A 14137-nucleotide genomic window follows, 5' to 3' on the forward strand; every position below is an offset into this window, starting at 1 on the left:
CACAACACAGCTTGATGTCATCAGCAAACTTTCTGAGGGTGCACTCAATGCCACTGTCCATGTCACCAAAGATATTAAACAAGACTGGTCCCAGGACTGATCCCTGAGCGACTCCCACTTGGACATGGACCATTGACAGCCACTCTTTGGGTGCAGCTGTCAAGCCAGTTCTGTATCCACTGAATGGTCACTTTCCCTCCCTGGGCATTCCACTGAATGCTGCACATTTCAACCCCCTGTACACTGAACTCATCTAGGCAGAGCAAATCTGTATTTTTGTGGCATTGGTCTTTAATGGGGTGAATACTTCACTGTCTTCCTGCTTAATATGGAAAGCCTTGCTTTATTCTCTGAAGTGATTTTATATTACAATCATTCTGTTGTCTGGGTTTTAATTTAGGGCAGTTCTAAATCATGTAGCAGAGCTATCATTAATGCTAATGAACATACTAGAAGTTCTCATGCTATTATTGTTACTTCTGCTTTACATAAAGTTTTAGTTCCAGAACAAGAAGCTTTAACCTACAGCCTCCTAGAGTTAATAGGCAATTTTTATATGATCTTTGTGCAGATGGCAGGAAATCCTGACCAGCAGGAAGATAATGTGGATGAACAGTACCAGGAAGAGGGAGAAGAGGAGGTAAGAAAGCAGGCACCAGGCATATGTAGACTCAGGTAGCACAGCACACCTCCATTAGCATTCAGTGCTGGTATCTTTTATGATAGATGATGAACTCAAATCACTTTGTCTGGCTTTATGAAACCTAGGAAGCCTTTGCCATTACTCTGCTGTCTGCTTCTGGGCATATTTCTAGTTACTGGTGCTGATGTGCTGCAATCCATTAGTCTGCCATGCATCACAGTATTAATTGTGCAATAATTGAAGAGATGAAGCCATTCACAACACAGGGAAGAAATTCCTGAAAACCTCAAGCCCCCCTGAAGGTCGCTGAAAACCTCATTAGCTTTGCATCTCTAATCACACACTGCTGTTCTGGGCAAACTGCTTCTCTGGCCAGTTACTTACTCCTTAGCTCTGACTTTGATTTATCTGTGCTCCTCCTCAGCAATCCAAGTTCTGTAAGCCACAACTATCTGTGGAGTCCAACAGTCAGGCAGCTGTTAGCACATTGCTTTGAACTGGAGGAGAAATGGAGGGGCAGGGACTTTTTCAGTCCTGTGTTGAATGGCACACTGGTTAGGTACCTGCTAGCATAAGCTGCCCTGCAGTTCTTCAATCCATACCTAATCAATTGCTATTTTCTGCTTCATATGTAATGATTTACAAAAAGCAATAGAAATGGCTGCTCATTACTTCCTTACAGGGAACACTTTGTCTCAATTAGTTGCTATGCACTTAGAATCCACCAGTTCTGTTCCTTAAATCAAACCAGGTCATTAGGAACTGGGAATAGTTGGCCTTTGGCAACCACTCTTTGGCTTACAGGAAGTAATTTAAAACATGTTTCATAAGGGACTGTGAGCAGTCTGCTTACTGGAAGTATCAAAGAGTAAGCAATCAAGAAGGAGTTAAGATGCTGTAATAGGGAAGGTTCTTTAGCAGATTGACTCAAATATGCTACATTACTGTTCAAATCTTTACCCCATATCCCTCCAAGGGATCCAGGTTTGATGGCTGCCCTTCTGGCAGCAATACTGAACCCCAAAGAACTTGTTCACAGGCTGCTTTGCCTCTTCTTGGAAGCGACTGCTAAATATACTCCCCTGCTACTGATGCTGTTGAGAAAGCTGCTGCTGCTCTGCAGGAGAATGTGATGGCAGCTGCTGGGGGGATAGAGCCCTGCTGAAAGCAGCAGGCTCCTCCTTGCTCTTTGTGGCAGGTGTGGGTGGTGAATGCTTCTCAGCCAGGTGAAATAGCTTTTTTCCCCCCTCTATGGAAGAGCTGTACAGCCTTACAGGAGCATCTCACCCAGGTTGCAGGACACCATTTGGAGCAAATCTGCATAACAGCATTGTCCAAAAGAAAATCAAGTTTGCTCTGAAAAGCACTCCTCTCAAATTTGCACCTAACCAGGACAGGGAAGGGAAGGAGTGTGCTGACATGCACGAAAGACGTGATGGATCAAGATCTGAACATCTGGAAAGCAGATTCAGTGAGGCCTGCTTGCTCTAAGGAGAGAATTGGAAGAGATTATTCTTTGCTCCCAATCCCCCTTTGCTTTTCTGTGGTTTTCCAGAAGCAGCTGGCAGAGGCATTGCTCAGCTGCTGGGAGAATGTGGGTGAAGTTATCACATAGCTGAACTGAAATGGTTCAAGTGTTGCACAGTGGGGTGCAAGTGTCAGCAGTGACTCTTCACTGTGTCATGACACTCTCACTCTGCATGAAGGGGAAAGAGAAAATAATATATATGTAAAGTTAAAACATGAAATGGAAATCTAAATGTGTTAGCTGGTGATGACAGGGCCTGTGAAGACTGTAGTTAAAAGTTCAGTATGTTTTCAGACAAAATTAGTTCCCTGATTATTGGGCTGCTGGGGTCCCCCCCCTTTAACCTCTCTATGCCCTCTCTCCTCCCTTTCTTTTGAAACTTCTTTCTGGCAGAGTGTAGCTGTGAAAATGTGTGCACTCATGCCAGAGGCTACTTCTTTAAAGGAAATTAAAAGCTCCAGAACATCTCTCTGCTTTGCAGATCCAGGAAGATTTGACTGAAGAGAAGAAACGAGAACTGGAACGCAATGCTGAGGAGCCATATGGTGAAAATGAGGAGAATGTAAGTACTGTGTAAGGCCCCAAACTGGGTGAGGTGGCTCAACACTTGACATAGCTGTGACCATGGCACACTGACTATGAATGGTTGTAGCTTGCTTTAGATCATAGGCTTTACAATTTTATCCTCTCCCAACTTCCTTTTGCTCATCCACCCCCACAGCAATTCTGGCTGCCTGGAAGCCTTTGGAAAAAAAATCCTTCCTTGTGCATCTACTCTGCCAACTCCACCTGACAGCCATTTGTCCTTAACTTCATCTCATTGCCCTAAAATAAACTATACCAGGAAAGCAGCAGTTGCACTGCATCTGATTTTTCATAGAATCAATAAGGTTGGAAAAGACCTGAGAGATCATCAAGTCCAACCTGTCACCCAACACCTCATGACTAACTAAACCATGGCTTCAAGTGCCATGTCCAATCCCTTTTTGAATGCCTCCAGGGATGGTGACTCCGCCACCTCCCTGGGTAGCACATCCCAATGGCCAATAACTCTTTCTGTGAAGAACTTTCTCCTCACCTTGAGTCTAAACTTCCCCTGGCACAGCTTGAGACTGTCCTCTTTCTCTGGTGCTTTTTGCCTGGGAGAAGAGACCAACCCCCACCTGGCTACAACCTCCCTTCAGGGAGTTGTAGAGAGCAATAAGGTTTCCCCTGAGCCTCCTCCAGGCTAAACAACCTCAGCTCCCTCAGCCTCTCCTCACAGTGCTGTGCTCCAGACCCCTCCCCAGCCTCATTGCCCTTCTCTGGACACATTCAAGTGTCTCAATATCCTTCTTAAATTTTCTTCTATCAGGCAGATGAAAAGAATAATGGAGGGGCAGACCAAGAGATGCAAGAAGAAACCAACCAAAAAGAAGTTCATGAAGAAAACTATGAGGAGGAAGAAGAGGAGGAGGAGGATGGCAGAGCCATTGCAGCAAAAACACGTAGACGGGGGGAGATGTGATCCCCTTCACTTGTTTGGGGTTTTTCTTTTGCAGCACACAAATCCCTTTAAGGATATTTTATCCATTCTAGGATATTTAATTTCCACAAAAAGAATTGTGTTCTACACTTTTTACTTTTCTATTAGGTGCTGCCATAGGTTTCTATGAATATGGTGTTTTGATACTCTAGGTTAGGATTTCTTCTCTATTCAAGCTGTACATAGGCATCATAGAGGTTTCACTGTAATTCTGGGGGCGTGTTTTGTAAAGGCCATTTGGGAAAACACTTTCACCTTGTCTGAGGCCAACAGATAGGCTTGGTCTAATTCCAGATCCCTTCAACATCTGAGGGAATATTTCTAGTGCCTAAACCCAGCAGGTCTCATTCTCTTCCTTGACACAACTGCTCTGACCAAGGGCTGGCCACACTGCCTCTCCAAGGCACACTCTGGTGCTCATGGAGGCCCAGGGGTAGTGTCAGTCCTTATAACCTCATGAGATCCTTCAGCTCTTTGAAGATAAGCACTTGCCTAACTCTTTGCAGGACCAGGCCTTTTCTAGGTGCAGAACACTTATCAAATATGCAAGTTACACAAAGCCTTCAAAATGCAGCCAGGTTACCAGCTGTTAATTTTGGCAGCTGTTTATATACAATTAAAGTGATGCATTTATTTTAATGAGCATACCTAGGTACTTCAATTACATGCACTACATAGCAGAGAATGCAAATGGTGCTGTGCTGGGATGAGATGCGAGCTAGAAACCAATTTAGGCTTGAAGAGCCATTATGCCAAATCAAAACACTACAGCTGTCACAGGAATGAAGATTTGCAGAAGGAGCATTTCTTGGTTTTCTAGTTAATAGATAAAATATTTGACCAGAGAAATAGAATTTCATGGCCTGGGTGCTGTGCTTCCTGGAGCCTGGTGAACAGGGTTAAGGCATGTTAAAAAAATATTCTTCTCTTTGAGAGTGGCAGAGCACTGGCCCAGGCTGCCCAGAGAGCTTGTGGAGTCTCTGTCCCTGGGGGTATTCAAATCCCACCTGGATGTGTTCCTGTGTGATTTACCCCGAGTGATCCTGCTCTAGGCAGGGGGGGGTTGGACTAGATGAGGCCCCTTCCAACCCCTAACAATCTGTGAGTGTGTGAGCTGACAGGATTGGTGCAAGATGTTAAACTAAGGCCTTTACCTTCTCTTACTTATTTTTATGTCAATGCTGGAAGGATTTCTGTGTCCTCTAGTGCAAAAAAATCAGACTGGAGACTGCCTCAGTCTGGAAGCTGGGAAAGACAGAGACAAATCCTACAGAGGTTCTGTTTTGTTTCTTTTGCACAGCAACCACCTCTAGCACTGCATGCCAAGATGTAAGGGTTGGGGAGGGAGGGGAGGAGCACAGAAGTTGTGCCTTGGTAGGCTCCTCTGAACATAATCCCAGTGCATGAGTATATACAATATTTGTATTGGTGCAGACACTTGTTATTTAATATATGCTGAGAGGAGAATGGGAATCTGGATTTCCCAGGCTGTGCCCCATTGCTGGAAACGAGCTGCAGGGTAGCTGCCATGAAAGTGTGTGTTAATATATAACAGAGAGGGGTTGGGTTTCCTCCACCACCACCACCACTGCTTTTATTGTATTTTTTTTTTAATGATTCTTAGCAATGTTTTTAGTTAACTTTTTATCTGAATGTAATTTAATTCATTTTTCTACTAACTCAGTTTGTAGTTGGTTGCCATTCTTGACAACTTTCCAGCCAGCTCCTTGTGTTTCATGAGAGTATTTGTTTTGGGTTTTTCTAGTTACCAATCAGATTTACCTTATGTATAAAATAAAAGTTTACATGCTACTGTAAAATGTATGATATGTACATAATCTTCAGAAGACAATTATTTTGGTAAACTGGCCTGTATTTTTTAATGCCACAGTTGCAGTATTTAATTATTTGAGGCATAATAAATCTTGACTGCAGTCAATAAACGTAGAAGACAGTTACTGAGCTTCCATGAGTGTGGTGCTTTGTTGTTGGGACTAGCAGAGGAAGTTCCAGAGAAGAACACAGAAAGAGTGGCATGGAACTAGTTGCTGAGGCTATCTGCAGATGTGCTCTTTAAATTGTCATTGCAGCTGAGGCCCTCCCCCTTACAGCTGGAGCAACAAAACACCTTGGCCATTGGTACCAAACATGAAAGAGGAGGAGGGATGGAGAGCCCAAACCGTTTTCCACCTGAGCTTCTCCCACAGCCAGCTGCCCTCTGCCCCCTCACCCCAGCCTGTGCAGGAAGCCATCCACGCTGTCCTTGTTGGACACACTCAAGCCTGGCAAATAGAGAAGACTACCTCAGAAGGTACAGGTAGGTATCAGATACTGTGGGAAGACAGAGCCTTTTGTATCTCCTGCACCTAGATCATGCTGAGCACTTCATCTGTGTTGATGGTACAGCATTGCCTGGGAAGGTGTGGAGAACACTGATTGTCTTCTACCACTTAAAGTGCAGAAAAAGCCACTTCCAAAGCCACCTGCAGGTACAGGCTGTGTACCAACAGCATCTTCACACCAAGATAAGCTGCTGCTTGCATCTCTCCCATTCTTTCAGCAATTTGCTGGCTACAGATGAATGAAACAGGTGCTCTCATGTTCTGCTGCCTGGTGGGTCCTGCTGTTCCCAGTGCCCTTGGCCACAGGCTGTGTTTATTAAGCAGCTTTAATGACATCCCCCCCCCTTGTTTTTTTCCCCTTCACTGTCAGACTGTGGGGCTTCACTTAGGGACCTTGTGGCTGCAGCAAGAATCCAGAGACAACAAAACTACCCTGAATAAGACGCTGCAGAATAAGGGCTCCTACTGTGTGCTGCATTCACAGCAGATGCAATGTTTACTTCAGCAAGCATAACAAGTTCACATCCAGTGTGAACAGGCCAAGAAAGTCTCAATGAATGCCTGTTCTATCCTTAATCAAGGGCCTATTTATTTCAGACAAGAGTTACTTGACTGAAGATCAACTTTCCAAGCAAGAGTTCAGAGTTGGCTGACAATAGCAATGTGCAACCTCCACAATGTACCCCAGCCACCACTCCAGCAGCAACATGGTGCTTTCCTACAACTCCCTGGCCAAGGTTGCTCCCTGCCAGCATCCCAGAACTCAGGCTGGCATGACTCAAGACAAAACAAAGGGCAAACCCCCTGAGGTCTTACACAGATCACAGAACTATTGAGACTGGAATAGACCTCTGTGATCCAGTCCAGCCTATGACCCAACACTACCACACCGACCAGACCATGGCACTGAGTGCCACATCCAATCTTTCCTTCAACACCTCCAGGGACAGCAATTCCACCATCTCCCTGGGCAGTCCATTCCAGTGTCCGATTCCCCTTTCCACAAAGAAATGCTTCCTGACATCCAACCTAAACCTCCCCCCATAGAGTTATTGGCCATTGGGATGTGCTGCCCAGGGAGGTGGTGGAGTCACCATCACTGGAGGTGTTTAGGAAGAGACTGGATGGGGTGTTTGGTGCCATGGTTTAGTTGATTAGATGGTGTTGGGTGATAGGTTGGACTCGATGATCTCAAAGGTCTCTTCCAATCTGGTTAATTCTATTCTATTCTCTGCAGCTACTTACCCTGAAATGGTTCTGACCTGCCAGGGCTGTGGTCCCATATACTAGATAAGGTGGTGGGAAGAAGGACCCACAAGGCACGTTCTCATCATCATAGAATGTCTTCTGGGATACAAGGAACACTATGATTTGCTAAATCAAGAATTTAATGTGTCTGTGACATAAAACCAAACTAAAGATGGCCCACAGCTTGTGGGAGCGTAGAATGCAGAGCAGAGGGAAATGCTCAGGTCTGCTGTTCAGAGCATGACTCCCAGCGTGACACTGTGACAAAGGGGACTAATGAAAGTCCAACACCAGTGGAGGAAAAAAACAAATTCAAAGGGAAAATTTACATCACTTCTGGGGTTTGGCAGCAGGAAAATGGCTATTGGCATGCTGTGACCATCAAAGCTCATCAAAACACTGAAGACCTTTCAGGGAACAGGGTGAAAGCAATGGGGAAACTTGGCTTATACAAAGGAAGTTCATGCTGCAATCAGCTCAGGAAAGAACTGTTGAGGGGGCTTGGCTGTGGGCTAGGAGAAGCCATAGAAGTAGCCAAAAGGCAAGACAGGAGTCCTCAGCCTCCTGCTGAGAAACACAAGGAAACCCTGAAATAAAATTCAGGCCAGAAATACAGTGCCAATGTTTAATAAGGGAGTCAATTAGTCATTGCAGCAACTATTTTAAAGGCTGTGATGAATTTGTGACCACTACACATCTTTAAAAAGCCTTTCTAGTTCAACCCCAGCTCAGGCACCACAGAGAAGTCCTCCTGCCTAGGATAAATGGAAAGGTCAGTCAGGAGGATCATAACAGCATGCTCCAGCCATAAAATACAGGAAACACTAACACTCAGTGCAAGAAATAAACCCCAGAGGAATTCATTCTGTAGGTCAGGAAATCCTCCAGCAGATCAGATACAGCATTATGGCTCCACAACTCAGTTAAATGACTGCTCCTTGCCACAGTGCCATCAACAGCTCCAAGTGTTTGAAACCACTTGTTGGCTGAAAGCCATCATGGGCCATTGGGGAGCTTCTCTGCACCAGCTCACAAACAGGTTTTGTAGCCAGGTGTTGTCCACATCCATTAAATGCCAGCCTGCTAGCTTGAGGCTTGCTCTAACCCAGGCTGAAAACTGAGTTAGATGGCTTTGCTTTAAAGAAAACATTAGAAACAAGGCTGGGCTGAGGACTGAAACCCTCAGATACACTTGTCACTGAAGTACAAACTAGTTTCTGACAAGTTTTATCCACCCTTGCCACAGATTCTCGTGACAAAGGAGCTGCAGAGCAGTCACTGCTCAGCTTTTCAAGTCTGAGCACGTAAAATGTGTTTGCTGTGTGCACAGAACTTATTTCCTGCATGTAGCAGACTAAGAAATTTATATTGTTACAGCCAAAATATTTGCAGGGTGAAGGGAATGAGAAAGCCAAAGCTGTGTATCCAGAGCAAGATAAAAGGTTGCCTTCAGTACACCTGACATATCATCAGCCTCCAAAAAGGTTTCCCTTCCACACTTCTTGCTTTAATGGCTCTTGCTGGATCCAACACAAAATTATTCATTATTTTCTCATCATCATCATTGCTTCTAAAGGGAATAAAATCCCAAATAACTTAGCCACATCTACTAAGGAAATAGTTTTACATTTGTGAGAGAAGTGCAGCATATTAAAGATATTGATCAGCTCTGTTGTGGCCAGGGATTCAGCTTACAAGATTAGCATTGCCTCTCCTTGCTGCTGAGATACACAACAGAAAATTCACAGGCACGTTGCTATCCTCAACCTGTGATTCCCTGAAACAGTCACTGTATGGCAATCACAGAACAGTAGGGGCTGGAAGGGACCTCTGGAGATCTAGCCCAACCCCCCTGCCATGAACTGTTTGTTCTCACAGCTGCTTCTGTCTGCAGATCTCAGACCATTTTTAAGAAGTGCTAAACCCTATCTGAGAGGGAGAGGCAGAGAGGGAAAGCAGCACAAGTGATTTGGAAAAGGTTTTCAAGAGCAAACCTGAGAACAGAGATGAGGCTGGGCCCATGTTTAGCCCCAGGGCCCTGCTGCACCTTCTGATCACCATCAGCAATATCAAACTGTGTCTTGCACATGTTTCCAATCACACTGCAAAATGGTTTTATCGGTTCAAAAAGTACTTCACAACAGACTTCTGACCTGGGGCTGATTTCTTGCTCTTACAGACTCACAGAACTTGCTTGTATCAGTTCCTGGCCTTCCTCTGCATCACCTCTGATGCCAGCTATGTGTTTCCTTAGCTCCAGATCTACATTTCAGCTGCACCAGTTAATGTTCCATCCAAATTTCACCGGGGGCAAAATTATCAGGACACTTCTTCATAATGCTCTCTCAGCCATGTGCATGACCACAGCATCACAAAACGCCTTGAACACATGCATGGCACCCTCAGAGCCACAGGAGCACAGCAGCAAACATCTACCACAGAGCTAACTGGCTAGCAAAGTTGCCATTTTCATAGAGGTGCCTTTACTGATTAATCACAGAATTAACCAGGTTGGAAAAGACCTTTGAGTTCATCAGGTCCATCCTATCACCCAACACCATCTAATCAGCTAAACCATGGCACCAAGTGCCTCATCCAGGCTCTTTTTAAAGACTTCCAGGAACAGGGTCTCCACCACCTCCCTAGGCAGTCCATTCCAATGGCAAATCACGTACCATGAAGAATTTCTTCCTAACATCCAGCCTAAACTTCCCCTGGCACAGCTCAAGACTCTGTCCTCTTGTTCTGGTTCTGCTTGCCTGGGAGAAGAGACCAACCCCCACCTGGCTACAACCTCCTTTCTGGTAGTTGTAGAGAGCAATAAGGTTTCCCCTGAGCCTCCTCTTCTCCAGGCTAAGCAACCCCAGCTCCCTCAGCCTCTCCTGACTGGGCTATGCTCCAGGCCCCTCATCATCCTCATTAGAGCAACTCAACATGTTTCTTAAACTGAGGGGCCCAGAACTAGGCACATTACTCAAGGTGTGGCCTAAGCCATGCTGAGTACAGGGAAAGAATGACTTCCCTGGCCACACTATTCCTGATACAGGCCAGGCTGCCATTGGCACATCTCTCAGCATTTTCACAGCCCTACAGAGTTCCACAGGTTGTCCACTAACAGCTGTACTGCTTCAGGTGAGGTAGGTGACCCCTTCCCAATCAACCACGAGGATGCCACCTTGTTTGCCTGTCTGTGTGCTCTCTCATCCATTTCTAGATGCCACCCCCACACAACAGCTGGGAAACGTGGCACTTTCTTCCCAGCACCTCTTTCGTTTCATAAAATGAGCCATAGCTGCCTGCAGAGTGATTCAGCCACTTCCATTCCTGCTGCCCATCACCCTACCACAAGCTGGTGTTTGATTGAACTGAAGCATCTTTGATGTCTACAGATGTGTGAGTCACAGGCACTGGCAAAGCTTTTGAGGTAAAAAGAAAGGACTGGGATTGACTACAGCAGGAAACGGCTCAGCCCTCTGTGCCTACATGAGATTTCTCCCCCACCAACTGAACTCTCAGTTCATTTGTTTCTCTGTTTGAGAATGGCTCCCCAGAATGGTCATCAGTCACCCTGAGCAACGAGCTGGCTCATTTTGCAGCTCTGCAGGGAGCACACTCCATCATCACACCCCGCACAAAGGCCTGCATCCCTCCTGGGTCAGCCTTTGCACTTCCACGAAGATGTGACTTTTTCAGGGATGATTCTCTTCTGCTCCAGGCTGCAGGAGGAAGCAAACATCCCCCTGCATCTGATACTAGGGACAATTCCAGAATGTTGATTCTGGTCAGAGGTACACCACAAGCTGCTCTGTCATTTCTTTACATTGTAATGTAAAGGGCAACTGGAAGGATCTGTGTGCTGACAAAATTCCACATAAAGAAGAGATTTCGTGGCTAAGGATGAGACCTAAGATCTTGGTGCCACGGGTCAGAGTCTATCAAGCAAGCTGCAAACATTGTCATCACAGAACCAATCACAGAATTGGTTTGGTTGGAAGAGACCTCCAAGATCATTGAGCCCAACCATTAACTTAACATCACCATGGCCATTAAACCACATCCCAAAGCACCATGTCCACACATTTCTTGAACAGCTCCAGGGACAGCAACTCCACAACCTCTCTGGGTAACCTAGGGCTCCTCAGCTCTTCAGTGTTATGGAAGAGGCTTCATCATGTTTTTCTCATATGGAGAATGGGGTTCAGGAGTGGCAGATGACCAGGACTGGAAGATGACCAGGACTGGCCCATCAGTACCTCCTGCTTGTCAGAGGGATGGCGAGTGATCTGTCTCTACAACCTCATTCCTCCAATGAACAGTATTAGCCAAGATAGAGCTCACTGCCATGAAGGCAGGATTAAGGGATCTCATGCATCAGAGGGCTAACAAATTGGAGGGTCTGCATTTACAACAGTATCTCTCTAAAGGCTGCTGGTGTTTACCATAAATTTGCACAGCATGCAATGGAAATGTCCCTCTCCTTATTAAGGATTTAGGTTTACAGCACAGGTAAGTTCAATTTCTCTCCTGAAAGAGCTCATATTCATGTCAAAGCCAAGCATTTCGCATTCAGCCACGAGGTTCAGTTAAGACCTTAACTACAAACTGAAGCAGATAAAAAAGGTGAGAGGTGAGCTTTAATGAAAGGTTAAACTTCACAGGGAATTTCATACACTGCCTCACGTCAAGGGAACAAAAAAAAACCAACCCCAACACACCAGTCCTAGGTGGCATTTTGGAAAAGGCAGCATCCTTAATTAATGAACAAATTAATATTGTTAGCTGTTCATCAAGACAAAATAGCCCAAGTGGTGTAAAAAAGGAGCCTGTGAAATTAATTCACAGCCTACTTGCGATACATTATTCCACCGGTGTCAAAGAGAATGGCAAGACCTGCAGTTTCTCCCTGACCTATAGAAGACAAGCTCAACCTTTCCTGGCAGGAGCTGCAAAGTACCTTTCTGAAATGCTAATTGTGGTGAAGAACCCAGGTCAGCCCTGAGCGAGATCCTCCTGATTGCAGAGGCTCTGAGCTGTTTGTGTGGAGGAGATATTGCAGGTTGAATGCGAGCTGCCCTCCCAACATTACAGGGAGCCAATTTTCCAGTCATTTACTGTGACAGGTGAGAAATGTGATGGCTCCTACACATTGATCTAGACAGTGTCCTCACACCCAGACAAATCCAACCTGGATTTAGGTTTACTAATAGTTTTATGCTGTAATGCTGAAGAATAAAATCAGTATCTGGGAAGACACAGAGCAGATCAGAGCACAAATGGCAGGTGGAATATCGCCAGGCACCTTGTCACACTTCAGCATAACTCAGTAAGAGCAAGGGAGGTGCCAAGGAAAGCTGCTGTATTTAAGTACCAGCTAACCAGGGCCTCTGCCAGGAAAATTATATTAAAGAAAGATTAAAGGAGTTGTGTTACTTCACCACAAACAACCAACAGGTATTAGAGAGGTGAAGATATGCAAATGCTGACTGCAGCAGCTATGCCTTCTAAAGCTGAAGAGTCACCTCATAGCAAGTATTGGGCATCAGAGTTGTTTTACCAACCACAAAGGACAAGATGAATCCATCAAGCTGGAGCATTGCCAGGAATGGGGGGGATACAGAAGGGACACAATAGGTGAGGTAGAAGTGGAATTACTGGAGACACAGCCTGGGTAACTGTGCCAGGAGAGGTGTGGGGATGGAGGACATGAAACCATATGACACCAGATTTCTTTGGCTCAAGTGCCCATGGAGAAATTTGAGTTACCTTGAAATTATAGACGTTTGCATAAAAAAATACACGGCAAGATCAGTTGAGGTTGAGGCTCCTTCCCTGAAGATATGCAAGGTAAGGCTCAACAAGGCCCTGGACAACCTGATCTAGTTGGGGATGTCCTTGATGACTGTGGGGAGGTCAGACTGGATGATCTTTGGAGGTTCTTTCCAGCCTGGACCATTCTATGATTCTAAGATATACTGTAGCAAGAAATACCTTGTGCTGAATTGTGTCTAACTGAACCCTGGACAAAAGGCTCCTCTCGAGGAGTTCTGAGCTTGCTGCTGCCCCTCTCCTGCACAGGTTCCCTGTCTGGGGCTGCTCACTGTTCACTCAGCCAGCAGTTACCACCCTATCCACACGGCCACTCAGCTGCACAGAGCCTCACCACTACAAGCCTGGCATGAGGAAGGCACTGGTAACACTACAGAGCGCATGCTCTCTGCCTCTGAAAGCCACACAATTCCTCACAGCAAATACAAGCAAGAAAATCACAGGAAAAGCCAAGAAAACAAGGCTTTGGCCCTCCCAGGATGGGCTTAGTTTGCTCAGTTCCTCCTGATTTCACAGGGAAAGAGATGCCTTCCACATCTTGTACTACCAGGCTCATATTCAAGGACTTCACCCCCAGCAAGCAAAGTGCATCCATCCTCTGCAAGACAGGACATACATCTAGCTGTCAGAAAATGGTAAACTTTCAGTACATTTCCCCCATCCCTCACAAGATTTGGGGCATCCAGGTATCATCTCTTGCACAGTACCAATGCAACTTGATGGATGGAACATCCTTTTTTTATACAAATCATTTACAGTGTTCTGGGGGGGGAAAAAAGAGAGCACTTCCTCACTTGCTCTTACCCACAGGCAGCAAACAGGCTAAGAGCCAGAGTAATACAATACCTAATAAGAGGATTAAGTAGAGAGGATTTCTTTTTAATATTGTATTAGCAATAGCAGATACCTTCCCTGCCTGTTCTAACTCCCTCACAGGATACCATGTCCACGCTTGTAAGGGAAGCTTATTGACATCTGATCGGCCAATAAATCTGTTCTTGTTCTTTAATGACCCCAAGAGCTGT

General features: G+C 45.5%; 1 protein-coding gene across 7 annotated transcripts in view; it reads left to right on the top strand.

Annotated features, from left to right (window-relative positions):
• Positions 1-4955, top strand: part of GOLIM4 (golgi integral membrane protein 4) — a 43258-nt gene extending 38303 nt beyond the window's left edge. For all 7 annotated transcript variants that reach the window (XM_054166479.1, XM_054166480.1, XM_054166483.1 and 4 more), the window contains 3 exons: positions 572-640; positions 2653-2733; positions 3526-4955. In XM_054166479.1, coding sequence (XP_054022454.1) covers positions 572-640; positions 2653-2733; positions 3526-3678 — 303 coding nt within the window. In that variant the 3' untranslated portion in view covers positions 3679-4955. The remainder of the gene's footprint in view (positions 1-571; positions 641-2652; positions 2734-3525) is intronic.
• Positions 4956-14137: the final 9182 nt, after the last annotated feature.

The sequence above is a fragment of the Dryobates pubescens genome, chromosome 13, assembly GCF_014839835.1.
Source record: "Dryobates pubescens isolate bDryPub1 chromosome 13, bDryPub1.pri, whole genome shotgun sequence".
Classification (NCBI taxonomy): domain Eukaryota; kingdom Metazoa; phylum Chordata; class Aves; order Piciformes; family Picidae; genus Dryobates; species Dryobates pubescens.